General features: G+C 39.1%; 2 protein-coding genes across 2 annotated transcripts in view; one reads left to right on the top strand and one right to left on the bottom strand.

The window, feature by feature from the left end:
* Positions 1 to 6093: 6093 nt before the first annotated feature.
* cfap90 (cilia and flagella associated protein 90) lies at positions 6094 to 8341 on the top strand. Its single transcript, XM_072675896.1, has 3 exons — positions 6094 to 6277; positions 6764 to 6880; positions 7933 to 8341. The coding sequence occupies exons 1-3, from the start codon at positions 6161 to 6163 to the stop codon at positions 8110 to 8112; spliced, it is 414 nt and encodes a 137-aa protein (XP_072531997.1). The 5' UTR covers positions 6094 to 6160; the 3' UTR covers positions 8113 to 8341.
* A 63-nt stretch (positions 8342 to 8404) lies between these two features.
* adcy2b (adenylate cyclase 2b (brain)) overlaps positions 8405 to 18420 on the bottom strand; it is a 95366-nt gene continuing 85350 nt past the window's right edge. Inside the window, exons 18-25 of the mRNA XM_072675892.1 lie at positions 17280 to 17464; positions 15616 to 15700; positions 13797 to 13955; positions 13036 to 13182; positions 12409 to 12516; positions 11635 to 11749; positions 11137 to 11261; positions 8405 to 9126 (exon numbers count right to left, since the gene is read on the bottom strand). Of these exons, the coding sequence (XP_072531993.1) occupies positions 8974 to 9126; positions 11137 to 11261; positions 11635 to 11749; positions 12409 to 12516; positions 13036 to 13182; positions 13797 to 13955; positions 15616 to 15700; positions 17280 to 17464 (1077 nt within the window). The 3' untranslated portion in view covers positions 8405 to 8973. The remainder of the gene's footprint in view (positions 9127 to 11136; positions 11262 to 11634; positions 11750 to 12408; positions 12517 to 13035; positions 13183 to 13796; positions 13956 to 15615; positions 15701 to 17279; positions 17465 to 18420) is intronic.

An 18420-nucleotide genomic window follows, 5' to 3' on the forward strand; every position in this document is an offset into this window, starting at 1 on the left:
AAGTGTAGTGAAGAACCCTTTAAAGGCCTGCTTGGTGTATTTGAATGTTCTCCACACTCACACTTCTCTAGACACTCAACATGGTTCTTTTATGGCATCTCTTAAACCATTTGAACCATTTGAAGCATCTTCATTTTCAAGGGTGCAGTCAGATTTCCAGTGCATTTGAATTTATTATTTTAATAAAACATTTGTCCAAAATTAAATCAGTGTAAAATGAAACTGCCCACAACTTATGCTAATTTTTCTTTGTGCAAGAAACAGAACAGCCACATTAGTCACCACAACACACGCTGCCAAAAATGACAATTCATCTGATAAAATGTTCACTTTGTACTTATAGAAACTTGCTTTTCTGATTTTCACACAAAAAAAATAGTATATATATATATTGCTTAATACTTCCATGTTTAATGGGTATGGTTTTGACACAGGACCCATACTTTCTACTTTTCATCTAGTGCCTTTGATATGCATGTCAATGGAGGAAACAGCTGATTTAATTTGGTTCCTGATGTTTCATTGAGCTGCTGCCAAAATAAAAAAGGTTTAACAGGGCTCCAGTTATAAAATGGGCTCTTCTTCTTAGGGAATGGACCATTTCACTCCAAATGGAACTAATTGTGGAAAACCACTGAGACCTGAAAAGAGTGATGGAGGCCGTAATGCAGGTCACGGTGGTGTAGTTGCAGATTGGGAATGGAAAATGAGACTATTGGAAAAAGAAACTGAGCCCTTTTTGAAGGTGACAGAGCTGTACTAATATAGTGCTCAGTATCTGCCCCAAAATCATTCTCCATGAACAAAAAAAAAGGATAATAGCTCTTACTGAATCAGGCCTGAGGCATATCAGTAATTAGGAACTGTCTGTTGAATCACATTTCCAAGCTTTATAAATGCTGTTTTTTTCTTTTAATGCTTGTACTGAATTTCCTCCTCTAAGCAACTGTCTAAAGATCTGAAAACAAATGGAATCAAACTGTGAGATATACGAGATATGATTGATATATATATATATATATATATATATATATATATATATATATACACACACGTTTTATTTGGACAAAGCTTTAGCTTGACACATTGTATCCACACTTGCCTGTTCTAAAATCTTTTGATGTTAACTTATTAACATGTCAACGTCTATTAAGTGTTACCAATGCTTTGCCTTCTCTTGTGAAGTTACCATTTTGGAGATACATGTGTTTTCAGATGGCATCATTAGCTTTCATATGTACTTGCCGGAGTGATGTGGTAGGAAACGCTTGTACTTTGCTGTACCACTGTTTTAATTCAACAGTGACAACATTCAAAACAGTGTTCTGGTCTGTTAATGTAGTCTAACAGGAACAGTGCATCTCAGTGGTGTGTATAGCTGGGCTCACTGTGGCCATGTGTCAATGACGCATACATCAGCCTGTCATTCTCTCTCATTAATGGTCAGTGTCATCACCTCCAAATGATGTCACATGGAGAAAAAAACTCAAAGCTTGAAAGTGAAATGTTCAACACACCATAAGCTTCTACCTACACTACTGCTCATGGGCCATTTAATCAGCATGTTTGTTTGCACAGTTTGGTAGAACAGAATAGACTCTAGTTGTGCAATAGAGTAGAATATAATAGAGTATGATAGAATAGAATCGACAGACATTAGAACACAGTATATTCGTATTTGGCCTCCCTCCATTAGAAGTGAAATATGGAAAAAAAGGTGTGTTTAGGGCTCTTTTTGTCCAAACCTACATTTTATGTCCACAAGAGGGCGCACACAGCTTTGTTATCATGTAGGCCAGTGTTTTTCATTTCCAATCCAGAGGACCCACTGCACTTAGGTACTCACGGCTCCTTATACACCTAATGCAGCTCATGATGAATAAGTAGCTGATAAGGTGTGATCACATGTGTTGATACAAAAAAACACCTGCGATATAAGTGATTGGTCCATTTAAAAAAAAAAAACAACAACAACAAAAAACATGGACTTCACCATGTCTTCCCTTGAGATGCTCTGCTAGACCTTCACTTGCTACTTGTTTGTGGGTCTTTCTTGATTTTGCTGATCAAAATGGGTTGCGGTCAGGTGACCATTCCACTTATTTGCCTTAAGAAGTTCCTGGGCTGCTTTTGCGGTATGTGTTGGGTCATTTTCCATCTGTATTGTGAATGAGCCATCCGATCAGTTTTGCAGTTTTTGCCTGAATCTGAGCAGAAGGTAGCTCCACATATTTCATAATAATACTAATATTTCATCCTGCTACCTGTATCAGCAGTCATATCATCAATAAAGGCCAGTGGCCCAGTTCCATTGGCAGCCATTCATGCCCATGTCATAACCTCAGTGCCTCTGTCATGTTTGACAGATAATGTGTTATGTTTCGGATCACGAGCCTTTCCCACCCCGATCCATACTCAAGTTAATCTTGGTTTTATCTATCTAAAGAATCTGGCTGTAGAACTGAGCCGGCTTTCTTAGATGGTTTCTAGCAGTCTGATCTGGCCTTTCTGTGTCATGAGTGTAACCAGTGTTTTGCATCTTGACGTAAAACCTCTGTATTTACATTCATGAAGGCAACTCTTGATTACCTTGTATCAACTTTGACAATGATACGTCTGCCTCCTCCAGAGTGTTTTTGACTTGATTAGATGTTATGAAGAGGCTTTTTCTTCACAAAGGAAGGAATTCTGCAGTCATTTACTTCAGTTGTCTTTCATGATCTCACCAGTGTGTTTCTGCTTTTAGAAATGTACCAAATTGCTGTTTTGGCCGGTCCAGATGTTGTGCTATATCTCTGATGTTTGTTTTGATTTTTTAGCCTAAAGAAGGCCTCCTTCACTCAAATTGATGCAATTTTGGATCACATATTGAGACGTTTTCATGAACAGGTAAAGTTGCACGTATTTGTCACTGTACAGTGTGCACTGCACAGCGAAATGTGTCCTCCGCATTTAACCCATCTGTGGTAGTGAACACACACTCACACACACACTAGTGAACTAGGGGCAGTGAGTACACACACACACCCAGAGCGGTGGGCCGCCAACTCCAGCGCCCGGGGAGCAGAGAGGGTTAAGGGCCTTGCTCAAGGGCCCAAAAGTGGCAGCTTGCCAAGCCCAGGAAATCGAACCCACAACCCTGTTATCGATAACCTGGCGCTCTAACCGCTGAGCCACCACTGCCCAGCTGTCAAATTCAATGCTTGGCCTGATCGGTTTGCCATGAAACATTGAGGGAACAGGACATGCCTGACCATCAAACGACTTATCTTTTGATGATTTATAGAAAAATGGGAGTAATTATTATACAATTAATGACTGTGATCATTTTAAACTTGAGCACCTGTCCTGTGGTAGTGAGGATGGGGCTGTTGTGGAGAAAATGTACTTTGGCTTGAGATGCCACCATCAGTCTTCATGACTTTCCTTCAGTATCTTGCCTCAAACAGATCATTATCAGGGAAAATGGGCAGTCTGGCCAGCTGTACATTAAACTTAATAAGAATCAGAGGTGAGATCTGGATGTGTAAAAAAACAAGAATGCTGTCCACCTTTATCTGGAGTGTGTGAGCTGTTATGGGGGCCCTGCACCTACAGTTCTATGCAAAGGTTTTGGCAGCCCTGTTGTAATGGCATGCTTTCTTGCTTTTCCAAGTAAAGATTAGGTAAATCCAAGTAAAGTAAAGGTTAAAGGTTAACAAAGCCTCTACAAGACACAGAAATATGGCGGGTTCCAATACATGTCCTATGTATTTGTTACATTTAACATATAGGGGGCAAATAAAAAAAATAAAAAAAATAAAAAAGGAGGGCAAACAAAATTTAAATATGGTAAATCTAGCAAATAAGATAATAATAAAAAATATTAAATTGTGCACTAAAATGTGCACTAGTGTGTTCTCTGTGGAGGATGTGCTTATTTACACTTAGAACATCAATAAAACATGTAATTAATGTGACCACGGTGTCCGTAGCCTTTGAATACAATTTTATATAGTTTATAAATGGTTTAAATTAAGTGTTGTTCCTCTGAAACCCTAAACCATTAGCTGCGATTCAGATTCAGGTTTTTCTGTTCATTCTGGCCTTTCTGAAATCTCTGCTGAGCGTAGTCCTTAAGCCAGAGTTGCTCCCTCAACCCTCCAAGCCTCTTCTAACCTGCCTACTCACCCCCCCCTCCTACACACACACACACACACGTGATGTGTGCTGAATAACAGTGGTGTAGTGCCCTTGTACAAGTGGATAACTGTTTCAAAAATGTTAAAAAAGTAAGGTTATGAAGTAGGTTTTTCAGTAGCACCTTTCAAGAGCACTTCCCTAAAATGTCAACAACAACAAAAGTGTGGGCTACGGTGTTTGTCTCTGGGAAAAGCTTTCACTAAGTGGCGCTTACTACAGTCACTCATCGAGTGAAAGTTATTTATAAAGATCCTGACTCTTTTGGTAATGGACATGGTGCTATTACACTGCCGCTGTGGAAAAGGCTTCATCTCGCTTTGTTTTGTTGGACTCTTACAATAACACGAGCAACAATGTAGACACAGTGGGACTGAATAGGAGACAGGAACAAAAACATTTAACGTTAAGGGAAGTCGTTTCACAGCACCACAAAAAGCAGAAGTTGGGTTACTAGTGTTTCTTACTGAATATTTTTAAATCAAGTATTTTTTTATCTGTGCGCTGAATTATAATTTGTAGCTTAAATCTTGTATTTTTGAAGCCATTAAACTCTACACACTGGGTAATTCACATTTACATTTATGGCATTTAGCCAACACTCTTATCCAGCGTGACTTCCAGAGCTACTCATATTACAGAGGTGGGTCAGTGTAGTGTTAGGAGTCTTGCCCAAGGACTCTTATTGGTGTAGTGCAGCATAGTCACCCAGACCGGGAATCGAACCCCAGTCTCCCACATGGTGTGGTAGCTCAGTGGCAGGTAGTGGTTTTATCTGTTGCACCACACCAACCACCACATGTACATTGACCACTTGTGACGGGCACAGAAGGAATTTGGCTTCTGCATTTATCCCATCCGTGCAGTGAACACACACATACACACCAGTGAAACTCACACAGTGGACAGTGAGCATACATGCCCGGAGTGGTGGGCAGCCATTGCTGCGGCACCCGGGGAGCAGCGAGGTTGAAGGGCCTTGCTCAAAAGCCCAACAGTGGCAGCTTGCCGATCCCGGGTATCGAACCCACAACCCTGGCATCAATAGTCCAGTGCTCTATAATAGTTACTGAATAATTCATATTTGTCACTAAATAATATTGTATTTACAAAATAATATGTAGAAGTTACTAGTAGTTACTGAATAATTTATGGTAGCTACTGATTCATTTACAGCAGTTACATAAACCAATGGTGAAATGTGTCTCCGGTTATTCTGTCTGAAATCTGATCGCTGTGTGGGACAGAAATATGCCCAGTTATTCCCAGTTTTTCCGTCTCAGACCTCCTTCTGAAGTGGTTTGAGTGATTGGAGTCTTGGGTGTGTTTACACTTGCATATGTATGTGACTTGGACTTGTCCAGATATCTGAAGAATCTGAAGACACAGGAAGTGACCAGATGTAAAGAGACTCTCAGTCAGCCCGAGTTGTTTCTGAGTAATTCATGGTTGATACTAAATCATTTATAGTAGTTACTGAATAATTGATAGTATTGAATAATTAATAGTAATAGATAATAATTCTTCATATTTACTAGTAGTTTATTGTCTTTTTAGATATTGTATGGATTATTTTGGATACATGTTTGAGCATGGCTATGGTTTGATGTTAAAGTCAGCGTTACATCATATTTAAGACAGAAACGTACATTTTACAATGTGTGATTTTTATTCACTGTGTTAATTATGGGTTTTAAATAATATAAAATTAATATATTTCACATACATAGGCAAAAAATAATTTAAAAAAATATTTATTATTAATGACAGCGGTTATTGTCTTTATTTTGTTCTTATTTCCACGGTATTTAATAATTAATAATTTTCTAATAAATAATAAATTAATTTTCTAACTCGGACCTTTCCCTGTTGTTTGGCTTTACTGCGCCTGCGTGACTCTGAGTCCGTATCCAAGCAACCGAGGCTGGCAGGTCCAAATTAGCTCTACTTTCAGACAAATTCATGCCTTAAAGCCGCTAAAATGGACGTGTTCTCTCAAGCACGGTCCAAACCTCTCTCTGCGTTGTCCGTTTTTAGTTTTATACCGCCAAGAAGAAACGAGCCCAAAGAGAGGAGATATTTCAACTGCATTCCGAAGGTAACGTTAGGCTAACGCTAGCTGCGCACCTCACAGCCCAGCTCTCTTTAGGCTCTGTAAGACAGATAGCGCTAATTAGGGTTTTCGTTATAGCTGCTAGCTGCGACAGTCCCTAAGGAACTCTTTCTTGCTTCAGTAGTGCTAAAATATTGATATTCCACTGTGTTCTGTCGTTTATTAACCCAAAAAGTGCAGAGCAAAATGGTTTATGGAGCTCTCTCAGCTCTGGGACCATTTAACTAGCTACAGAAAAGCAGATTTATTGGAGAAATGACTGAAGACTTTTCATACTTTTCAAAGGTTAGGTCTGTTGTTAAGTAGTAATAGCATCAGTAGTGCCTCACATGGCTGAATAAATACTTTAGTGTTTTTATTTATTTTTTTTTTATCAAACTGAAGAGAGTGCCTATAAGTGTGCCCATGCCCAGGTGTACATCTGTCATTCTGACTACATGTGCTTACCTGTACCTTTTTTTCCTCTGTAAGGCTGCAGAAGTGTATTTGTATGACTGCATACATCGACGAGCTGAAGGTTATAATAACAAGTTACACAGAGATGACCGAGAACACGCCAAGAGTCGTGGCCTGGACATTTTCAGTGAGGTATAGCTAGTGCTAGCTATCTAACATTCCCCTAAAAGCTATTGAGGGTGACTTAAACACAATGTAAAGGGCCCTTATCCCACAATGCTGTTTTTTCCTGAAGTGTGTGTAAAATTCAGTTGACTTCAGCATCTCCCAAATTCTCTTTATTCTCTCTATTATTTTTTTTTTTACAGTGCCTGTTTAATGGACTCTCCTCTATTGTTTCTGTAGTGGGCTAAATCTGCAGATATACACTAATCAGCCATAACATTAATACTGAGTGAAGTGGAAAACATTGACTGCCTTAATCTACAGTGGGGTCTGTCAAGGGGTGGGATGGTGGGATATATCAGGCAGCAGTGAACAGACAGGAAACATTTTTCAGCAGGAAAAATGGGCAAGCGTAAGAAAGCCACATTGACAAAGGGCCATATTGTGATGGCTAGACGACTGGGCCTGAACATCTCCAAAATTTTAGACAGGTCTTGTGGGGTTTTCCTGGTATGCGGTGGTCAGTACCTACCAAACGTGGTTCAAGAAAGTACAAGAGGTGAACCGACTTCAGGGTCATGGTCACCTGAGGCTCATTGTAGTGATCCATGCAGGCCCCACCTCGTAATTTACAGGACTTGAAGGATCTACTGCTAACCTCTTGGCGCCAGATACCACAGGTTACAGATACCTCAATATTAGGCAGGTAGTATTAATGTTATGGCTAATCATTGTATAAAAACACTTTGGCTTTTGTGGCGTTACAAAAACAGTCCATTCAAAATGTGTATCCTTTAAGAGCTACTGCGGTCAACCCTTTCATTCCTTTGTCTTTTCCAACTTGCAGAACAGAGTTCAGAATCAGCTAGCTTAACAAACCTCCAGGAAAGTTGATTTCCATGAGTAGGGTTGGCAAACACTGGTATATAACATTCTCACATAACTTCCAGCTATAGCAGGTTTCGCCCTTTGGGCTTTGTCCTTTTAGATAAACAAAGCCAAGATAAAAGGAAGTAAATGCATGCAGTAATGCAGTGTTGTTTTATAACCCATACTGACTGTACCCCACCCTTTCTCAGGAATCATCAAGACCCATTGCTGTGCTCTCATCATCCGAGTATGGGCGACGGCTGCCACCACTCATTTACAAACCGGGGCGGCAGTTTGTCAGAGTTGCTCACATTCAGTCAGAGTTTTACAGGAAAAACGGGATTACAAAAACACTGGAGGAGGGGTATGGGCCTGTTGTTCCAGTTTGAGACTTTTGCCCATGAGGTGTATAATGTATGTGTGAGATAAACTGAAGTGTCAGCATAATAAACCCAAAAACGGGAAATCTGAATGAAACAAACACAGCAGAACCTGTGTACATCAGTCAATACAAAGAAAATACTGTTATTGTGATGAGTATTGGAACTGATATCTAAACAAACATTGCTTACACACTATATTGCTATAATCTGAAATCAATAAAATATATGAATCTTACTTGCAATGAATGCAATGTCACTGTACACACAGTTTCAACTTCACATATAAATGGCACGAATATTTTTCTATAGAAATTCTTTAATGAATAAGAAAATGGCACCGAAACATGAACACACATGTAATTTGTTTACCTGGTAACACTTTACTGAAGGGCAACATTTATAAGGCCTTTATATAAACTACATTTACAAAAGCTTATTCCAACAAACATAAATTGCCATTAAAAGCTGCTTTTTTCAATTTTACTGTCAGTTCACCTCAGAAAGTGTTATGACAAGCAAAGCTTATTGGAATAAACCTTAATAAGGTTTATTACAGCAGTCATAAAAGGCTTACAGTCCTACATGTAGTCTTACAAACACGACCCTTTTGCAAAGTGTTATCTTTTTTCATAAATATTTTACAAACCCTCAGCCGTTCTGATCTGGGTTGCTCACACAGTGACTTGTCCGGGTTTCCGATTCCTTGAAGATTGTTGAATATCTGTTTACAGGTGTTCTTAGCGGTTCAGAAGATGATCTGCCGTAGAAAGGTATCTAGGCCATAGTGATACTGAACGTGTGTCTATCTGGTGTTTTTCTGTATGCAGTTGTACACGTTCATGTTCTTGGTCTGTGTATATAAGGAGTTCAAGGCATTACATTCCCTTGCGACAAGGTTCTGGTCATTTCAGTGTGTACAAAGAAAGTCTTTAGGTCCCCCTTGCCCTTCACATTGATGATCCCTCGACAAGAGCACATGTATCCCAAAGTCTGTAAGATCCGACTTGTTTCCTCGGTTACCTGGAATAAACAATAACAGCATAAGAATGAGAAATAATAATATCATTTAACACTGTTGATGTTTCAAAGCATACCATTATTTCCCCTGTATATATGGGGACTATACTTCAACAACAGCCTGTTTTGATTGGACGTCACTAAAACAACACGTTTACATATATCTGCTTATTCAGCCTACAGTAGTTTAACCCAGCCTATTCATAGTAAAGGCATAGTTACAGGCTGTGACTGAAATGACTCCTTTTTTGCTTTTTAGGGCGCTACTAAATGTCAGCCATTTTTCTCTGAGAGTCTGAATTATAAAGTTGAATTAGAATGTGACTTTGATGGCACTACAGTCTCCCACAATGCACTTGTAATTGATATTAATATCAGAGCGTACTTCATCAGCCTGTCAAAATCCATGGAAAGTTTTCTGTTACTAAGCAACACACAGCGGAACGAACTGGAGCCAATGACGTTTGCTCATATAGCTAAGCAAATGATAGTTATGAGCCACTGACTGAGTGAATTTCACATATTTGCTCACGTTATTTGTTAATGGGGAGCACCCCTCTCATAACACGCTTGAATCCCCCTACGGCCCCCTAACTTCTGCAAAAACACGGCGACAAAGTGGCAACTTACTGTTCATATAATCATGCTTTTTTATAATTATTATATATATATATATATAATTAGGACTTTTTTGAGAATTTGTTGCATTGCAAGTTATTTATATCCAAAGCTATGTGTTTAACATTGAACCAGCTAGATAGATCCTTTATTGATCCCCATGGAAATTAAGGCAAAGCTAACTCAGCAATCACTCAACAGTCAAGAGCAAAGTGAGATTTCACACTTCTTCCAAAAAAAGAAAGCGACTTGTGCAGAAAGTCAGATAGAGCCAGATGAACATGACGAGAGTGAATATTAAACTGTATAAGTAAAATGATAAATAATATTGAATGCATACATTTGTTTCTTAATGCCTGCAAAGCACCATAAGCTAAAAAGCAGTCAGCCCCTCTAACATAACCACTGTCCCTAGACTGCCCCCTTCCCCCAGTTGGAATGGTCTAGAACCGCTACCAAAGTGGGAGGCATTGTTTGTAAGTAACGTAACAGCCCATGAACAGCACAGTGTTTTTACTAATTCAGAATTCGGCTCATGTGTGTAGGAAGCTTTAAACCCAGCTCAGCCACTCAGGTATTTGTTACTGTCGTATGGTGATGATGAGAAAGTGTCTTTCTACTACTACTGAAAATGTTCTAGGTAAACAAAATATTCCTCCCTATATTACACAATATTAATAAGGGAGTAAGGATCCATTTCGGTTTCCCAGGTCTGCATTTTGAAAGAGGCACAATACAGGGAAGTCAGTTAGAACTGAGATGATTCATTTCCAAAAGGCGTAAAGTTAAAGATAACACTGATCACGGCCAAAATGTTTTATTTCAACGTCATCAGACCACAGGACATGCATTAAATGCAGTAGACTTGTTCAGATGTTCCTTTCAAAATGTTTGCTCCTTTTTTGTTCCTTTGAAAATGCTTTTGTCCTGATGACTCTTCCATTATGGTCGTATGTGTGCAATGAGCAATGAGAACTTAGATCTCATAGGGTTCCCAAATGTTTGCATGGTGCGCCTTTCCTCACTCTAAAATTGTACAGGTTGCTATAATAATACATTACTCTTGCTTAGAATCTTGAAAAGGAGGCCTGTTCATCTTCTTACTTAACTATTTACAGCTGTTCCCAAAATGTTGCAGGCCTCTATATAGTCTATACATAGACTATAGTCTGACACAGAAGCACTGTAACAAACACGGCTACTTAATGCCAGGGAGGTTGGAAAATAACTGTTTTTGTTAGATACATATGGACCTATATGTAAGAATGTAAAATATGGACCCTTTAATTTCACAATGTGGCAAAAGTTATTACAAAATCAGACAAAGCACTGAGAAAAAGCAAATAGATTAAATTATGCCATGCTAACTGCACAGTTTAGCAGAGGAGTCCATACCTGGATTTTCCCGAGGACTCCTGTGCTCTCCATTCTACTGGCTACGTTTACAGTGTTTCCCCAGATATCATATTGCGGCTTCTGTGCTCCTATTACCCCTGCGATGACTGGGCCATGGTTTATTCCTGAAAAGTAGGGAACATGCAGCTTTGTCAAAGACTATTCTCTTACTAGTATGAAGTAACTTGGCAGCAGTGTGATCACCCACAATAGATGCTCTCCTGGCTTCGGTTTTCTAAACTGCTAAAACATTTAGGGCACTCTGGTTGGTTTCAGAAGCTCAGAAGCTGAGAAGATTAAGAACTAGTGATTACTCTGATTACTTACAGACTATCCCTGATTGATTAATTCTGAATTACGCCTCATTTTTTAGATTAGTGCAAATTGTATTACAGCGTTTTCAGCCAGAACGCATGTAGTGATCAACAGAGCTCAGAGGAATAAAATTTAGGCTAATGAAGAATAACTGTGTCACATAGGCCCACTTGTCTTACTTACCCACTCGCAGCTTGAAGTCATTGAAGGAATGTTTGTTAATAACGTCAAGTTTTCCCACCAGAGCAAAAGCAAACTCTACCATTGTGCCAATGTGCATGTACTGCCTGTCATGGTCCTTAAAACAGAGAGGGGAGAAAAAAGAGATTGTTCTACTTAGTTTATGAGAGTTTCTTTACACTGTAGATTAACGTGTATCTGTGTGCACTGTGGGCAGACTGCATTTACATTTTACAAATATGGATCCCCAGTGTGATCACAAAAGATCAGGCTTTATTTTCTGCTTAAAACATGGTTCCTCATCTGTTACTAGCAGTAACACAGGCTTTCAAAATATTGGAAGTAACCTTTCAAAACAGGGAATGAAGGATCTGCATTGATGGCTACCCTCTCACCTGCTAGTCAGCAGTGGCCAAATGTGTCCTTACATAACTGTTTTCTCTCCTAGTTGCAAATCAGCAGCTATCAGTGGTTTAACCAACCCCTCGCAGTGCCTCCAACAACAAGGGCAGCACAGAGGGGTTTTTTTATACAGTGATAAGAAACACAGAAAGCTCTAGTTCCACAAGCTGATCCACCACTGACAGTAACACTTCATACCTACTCTGAGACTGATTTTATTGCGGTAAATGTGTTGAGGAATGTAAATCCCTAGTGAGACCTTTTGTTTGATAGGGTTAAATAAACAGAAACAAATAGGAACGACCCAAAATCTCAGGACCAAGGACAGCGCCAATGAGCAACAAAGCTCATGGAGAAATGTTGGTCTAAATTTACCTGAGTATACTCTGGTCCAGGAGCGACGTTAAGTCCAGTAGCAGCCATGTAGGTGCTGCCAATAGTTTTAATCTTCTCCACTCCACTGAATTTGGGTTTGGAGAGTAACTGTGAGTGATAAGAGTTGGGTAAGAGTTTTAGAACATGCATTTTTCTCTTTTAATAAAAATTGATACTATTCTCAAACAACATTCCTAACTTTTAAGGCAAGCTAATGTAATGACTATTTGTGGACCGCTTTGATTGATCACTTCAGCTGTTATGTTTAAATGCGAAATATAGAAAAATATGAGATATGAGGTAAAATGGAGATACGTGGTATTGATATTAGTGCAATGATTTGTTCCAGAAAACACATTAGAGCTGTTTCTGAAATCAGCTCATACAGCTTAATACTTTTTTGTTTTCCATGCATACTACCTAGCATCACCTAGGTTCCCATCATTACCTCTATATTCAGATTCATTCATTTTAATACAAGCATGTGGCTGTGGGGATCAGTGATGGCAGTTCTATTCCAGAGAATTCAGTCCCCATGCAGCTTTTCATAATCGTAGTTGAAAGTGAAACTGACAGCATCGAAATGGAGAGTCAGCACACTAAATATGTTCCTACAGCATTCCGTACCTCATCAAAATCTGCTATAATCTCATTCAGAAGTCTGAGACACTCCAGCCCCTCCTTGTTCACGTCAGACTCTGTGTAAAATTCCTTGAAGTCCGGGATGGAGGCAAACATGACGCACACCAGATCGTATGACTGGTGGTAGAGGTCCTATGAAAAATGATAGCAGGTACCATTAGCAGTGTAGTGAGAAAGGGGGGCAAGGCACTGGGTGTAATTCTCATTTTTACTTCATGGCCTATAAGCCTACATTTTGTAAATACTTATATTTATGAAGAGACATATGTTCATTATATACAGGGAGAAGTCAAGAGAAGATAAACCTGCCGATTAAAAATGTAAAGCAAATGTAAACAACTCATTACTTAATTATTTAATGAGTTCTGTAATTATGTAAATGTATTTAAATTATAGCAAAATAAAAAATAATTTTCACAATTAATATCATAATAGAAAATGAGATGAACTGATGAAAATATGATCAGTTTTCAAGAAAACAGAGAAATTACGTTACTTCCTTTGAGTGATACACTGCATACTGTATCCAGATGTTGTCAGTATACAAATTAGCCTGTACAAATTGTATTTTTAAGCTTTTAAGTAAAAAGACGATTGGTTTTAGAGTAATACAGCATGTATGTAAAAAAGAAGGGCAAGTCATCACATTTGTCTGTTTTGAAATTTTATTGCCTTTTATTTATTTGCAATAGAATTGGCTATTCTGTCTGTCTTCGCTCAAACCTGTCTGCTTTAACAACACTAACCTCGTTCTTCCAGTTACGAGCCAAGAAGTGTTCTGCGACATGAGCTGGAAGAACGTTCTCCAGGAGCACACGGTTGAGGTTCTCCATCGTCTCGATCTCCTCACACTCCCGTTTGAACTTGTTCCTCCAGAGAAAGTCTAACCTACAGTAATATTCATTCTGTTACAAGAGGACACAGAGGTAAAGAGATGCAGACATCTGATCACCTTGTGTGACTTTTCACAAAGCAGAAACACAGTAAAAACTCACACATGCACACAAATCAGCTCTGTTAGGCATACAGCACAGTGCAGACTATTCTCGGTCTATCAAGCCATTAGCATGAACCATTTACATCTTATTTCTCAGTGTGGCAGATTTATATAAGCACACATTTCCCCCAGAGAGTTAAATAGCAGACTTCACATTCCCAGTCAGTCTGTGAGATACTGTTATGCACTCTTAGCCCCTAACCCTTACAATGCTAACTTTTCCATATCAGTACTATCATCTCTTTTCTCTTAAAAAACATGACAGAACTGCATGTCCTTCCATGCATAGATGGGTGTACATCTAACATCTCATCCAAATGTACATCTGCACAATGAATGGGTAACTACAAAGTTGACCAAACGCTGGGACTTTCCACTGTTTGCGCTATAAGATATCTAGGGGATATAGACAATATATGACAACACTATCTAATATATTAGACTACAACCAATGTATTGGCTGGCCAATAAGATTGACAGCTGATATTGACAGTATCACTTAGAAGCCAATTTAGAATTGATACAAAACTGGTCAATCTAAATCCAAACCACCATCACAGTTAGGAATTAAAACAAGGATATATGTTATACATCATGTAATATATTAACAAAAAATCTGTAGCACTGTACTGAGCCTTTTATGACCTCAGTGAAAAAACCCTATATAGACATGATTTATAAAATAATTCTGGGTGGCTCTGCCCTTGGTGCCACTACATTCATTTTATCTGACTGTGAGCTTCTGCTGTTCATTTGATTTTAAGAAATCTTACAATTAAGATCTTCCAATCATATATATGAGTAAACTATTGTTTGACTAAGATTACTGTGTAAGTGTAAAATTAAAATTTGAAATATAAATATTATTCTCATTATTATTAACCCCTTAAAATTGGAATCGATTTCATTTCAGTTTTCATTTCAGCTGGACTCTTTACTGAATATTTTAATGTTTAAAACCAGGTTGTTTTGATATAAAGCAAAATGTACTGCTTATTAATTGTAATGGGACACAAAAATGTCCTTTTCTCTGCACTAGGGCATTGCTGTAGCGCCATTATTTGGCATTTTAGTTATCTGTGACTCTGTGGGTTTTTACTCAGGCAATGGTCATTTCTGTAAATTGTTTGTCAGAAATGAAGGGTTTAAAAATTACTCTCTCTAAAGATTCTCTCCTGAGATACATCTGCATTACCTCCAGTTAAAAGGGCTGTTTAATGACCAGTAATATGGGTCATTAAAAAAAATATCCATAGAGTTGCAGTTCCAGATAGCTTACAGAATGATCTGAGGTTTCCACTGGGACCCCGACCCTGAAGGAATATCTCTAAGAGAGTTTATCTTCCATATATAGCTGATGGTAGTTCTGCAGTGTGAATGTAGCAGCTGGGCCTGCACCTGACAGTGCAGTTGCTACACAGAATGCACGAGTGAGTGTACCTTTCTTATGCAGATTAGCCGATCTGGCACACAAAAATCATTCAGCAAAAAGTCTAATAAGTGACATTCAGATAAACGTCTCTAATTTCTGTAGAGCTCTCGAATGTTCCAGTAAATCAGAGACCCACCTGCCTCGCCAGCACAAGCAGTGTAACGAAGAAGATGAAGAGAGACACAGAACCCATTGTCTTCAAGTCTTTTAGCACACCCGGCCTGGAAAAAAAAAGAAGAGGAAAGGGGAAGAGAGCAGATCTTGTGAAGCCGGTTCACTCCAAAGAAAGATCTTTTCAGCTGCACCTTGGGTGGGTGTCTGACTCAGGTTTGTAAGTTGCTCAGCCAGGAGCAAAATGTCAGAATCTCAAATCTACATATTATTACTGCCTCACACCTTCAGGTCAAATCTAATCTCTGAGTCATCTGCACAGAGGGAGCAGAGAGAGAGAGAGAGAAAAGAAAGAACAATAGAAAAAAAGAAAGAGAGTTATTATAAAATATAATAAAGAAAAGGGGAGATAAAAAAATATGTAAAGAAACAGAAAATTACAAAACAGAAGACGTGCGTTATGGAAGAAAAAGAAAAAAATTAAGAAAAGGAAAAGGAATTAAAGCATAAAAAGAATATAAAAAGAAAAATAACAAAATAATAATAATAATCATAATAATAATGTATTTATAAAGCGCTTATCCGAAAGCTTAAAGCTCATAACTAAACTAAACTAGGTAAAGCATCCATTAAAAAGGTACTATCCTTAATGGATAAACATACATTCAAACAAAAGAAATATTAAAATATGATTTTATATATAATATTAAATTAATAAAACAACATTTAAGGAAAGAATACTAGATAATAGAGACATAGAAACAAATAAATGGACTTGAGCAGCAGTGTGCATCTTTAAAAAGCTACATTTTAATAAAAGTTTTAAAAGGGTTCAGGCTGTCTGCTGCTTGGATGTTGTCAGGAGGCTAAATCCACAGGCGTGAAGCAGCAGAGGAGAAAGCTGCAGTGACATGGAGTGAAAGGTTCACATGTGCAACCAGTGGCGCAGTGTTGTTTAGGGCCTTGTATGTAAGCAATGATACCTTCTAAGTGATTCGATGTGACACAGGTCATCAGCGTAGGTTTCTGAGTGTAGGGTATTTCGGGTGATATGTTGATGCTGACGGGTCAGTAGCCTGGCAGCTGCATTTTGCTCAAGCTCTGGTTTATTTACAGGGCGAGATGAAGGAGCAGTGAGGAGAGCATTGCGGATGAACTTATGTATAAGAAGCTCAGCATCAGAGTAGGATAGACATGACAGGGCTATTTTTCTGAGGTAAAAGAATGCCGACTGTAAGAAACATAGAGAAGAAGAAAAAACCTGAGAATTAAGAAAAGAGGCTGGATAGAAAGAAGAAATCGAAAATTCAGAAGCACAGGAATAGGTGAGGACAAGCAGACAGATACAGATACAGACTGACCAGAGAAACAGATTTTCCAGCACATGGCTCGGCTTAATGGACAATACTTTAAATGACCTGTACATTCCCTCTCTGCTCCTGCTGTCAATCATCTGGAGAAAAATCAATCCAGTCCAATCTGCACTAAACCGGCTATCTCAGCGTCTGTCACTCATAATCTCCACACTTACTGAGGGAGAGGGCTTTTTCTGCTGCCACTCGGGTAAACTGCCCTCAAAATTTTTCCATCTCACCTGTGTGTCCCATCACAGCTCTACATCATCCTGTGTCCTGATTGTGTGTGTGTGTGTGTGTGTTTCTATGTTTGGAGTGGTTGCAGGTCTGGTACCTGTCCAGTGGCTGGGTTTTATAGAGCGCTGTGCTGTACTCATCCAGGATAGAAGCGTGGGTCTGGAGAATGATGATGTTGTAGCCCACCACTGCAGCCAACATGATCAACATCTTCAGCTCATAATTTATCCGCAGGAACACGGAGCAGGACACCAGCCCCAGGATACAGCTGTAGATGAAGTACTGAAAGGGAAATGATGAGATGAAAGATGCTGAGCTCTAGAGCTAACAACAAAAGACTGGAACAAGTACAATACTTTTACAGTGACCATTTCTTTCCCATTTAAGTGCTTTCCTGCCAGGCTAATGAAAGCATGAAGTCTCTCAACACATGTACAGACCAACTAAAGGGGGTTTAGAAAATTGCATGACTTAATTTAGTTTATAAAAAAAATATCAAATTTGTTTAAAGTGAAGATCTAATGTGTGGTATAATTCTGTGTGTTTAGTCCAGTTTAAAAGACAGAACAAGACTGAGCAGAGGCAAGGAAGTTGTCACCTAGGATTTTGCGAAACATGGCCCCATTCATCTTCCCGCCGATGCGGCAAAGTTGGCCTGTGCCCTTAAAAGAAAAACACCCCCAAAACATAATACTTCCACCATCATGCTTGACGGTGGGGATGGTGTTCTTAGGGTCATATTCTGTATTTTTCGTCCTCCAAACACGTCGAGTTGAGTTGAGGCCAAAGAGCTCAATTTTGGTCTCATCTGACCACAGCACCTTCTCCCAGTCTCTCTCGGAATCATTAAGATGTTCACTGGCGAACTTGAGGCGGGCCTGGACATGAGCACTTCTTGAGCAGAGGAACCTTGCGTGCACTGCAGGATTTTAAACCATTACGTCTCAGTGTATTACCAATGTTTTCTTTTTTGGAGACTGTGGTCCCAGCTGCCCTGAGATCATTAACCAGCTCCTCCCGTGTAGTTCTTGGCTGATTTTTAACCTTTCTCATGATCAATGAGACTCCACGAGGTGATATCTTGCATGGAGCTCCAGGCCTAGGTCGATTGACAGTAATGTTGTACTTCTTCCACTTCCAAATAATTGCATCAACAGTTGTCACCTTCTCATCCAGCCTCTTACTTATGGCTTTGTAGCCCATTCCAGCCTTGTGTAGGTCAACAAATTTGTCCCTGA

Source organism: Salminus brasiliensis, chromosome 3 (genome assembly GCF_030463535.1).
Source record: "Salminus brasiliensis chromosome 3, fSalBra1.hap2, whole genome shotgun sequence".
Lineage (NCBI taxonomy): Eukaryota > Metazoa > Chordata > Actinopteri > Characiformes > Bryconidae > Salminus > Salminus brasiliensis.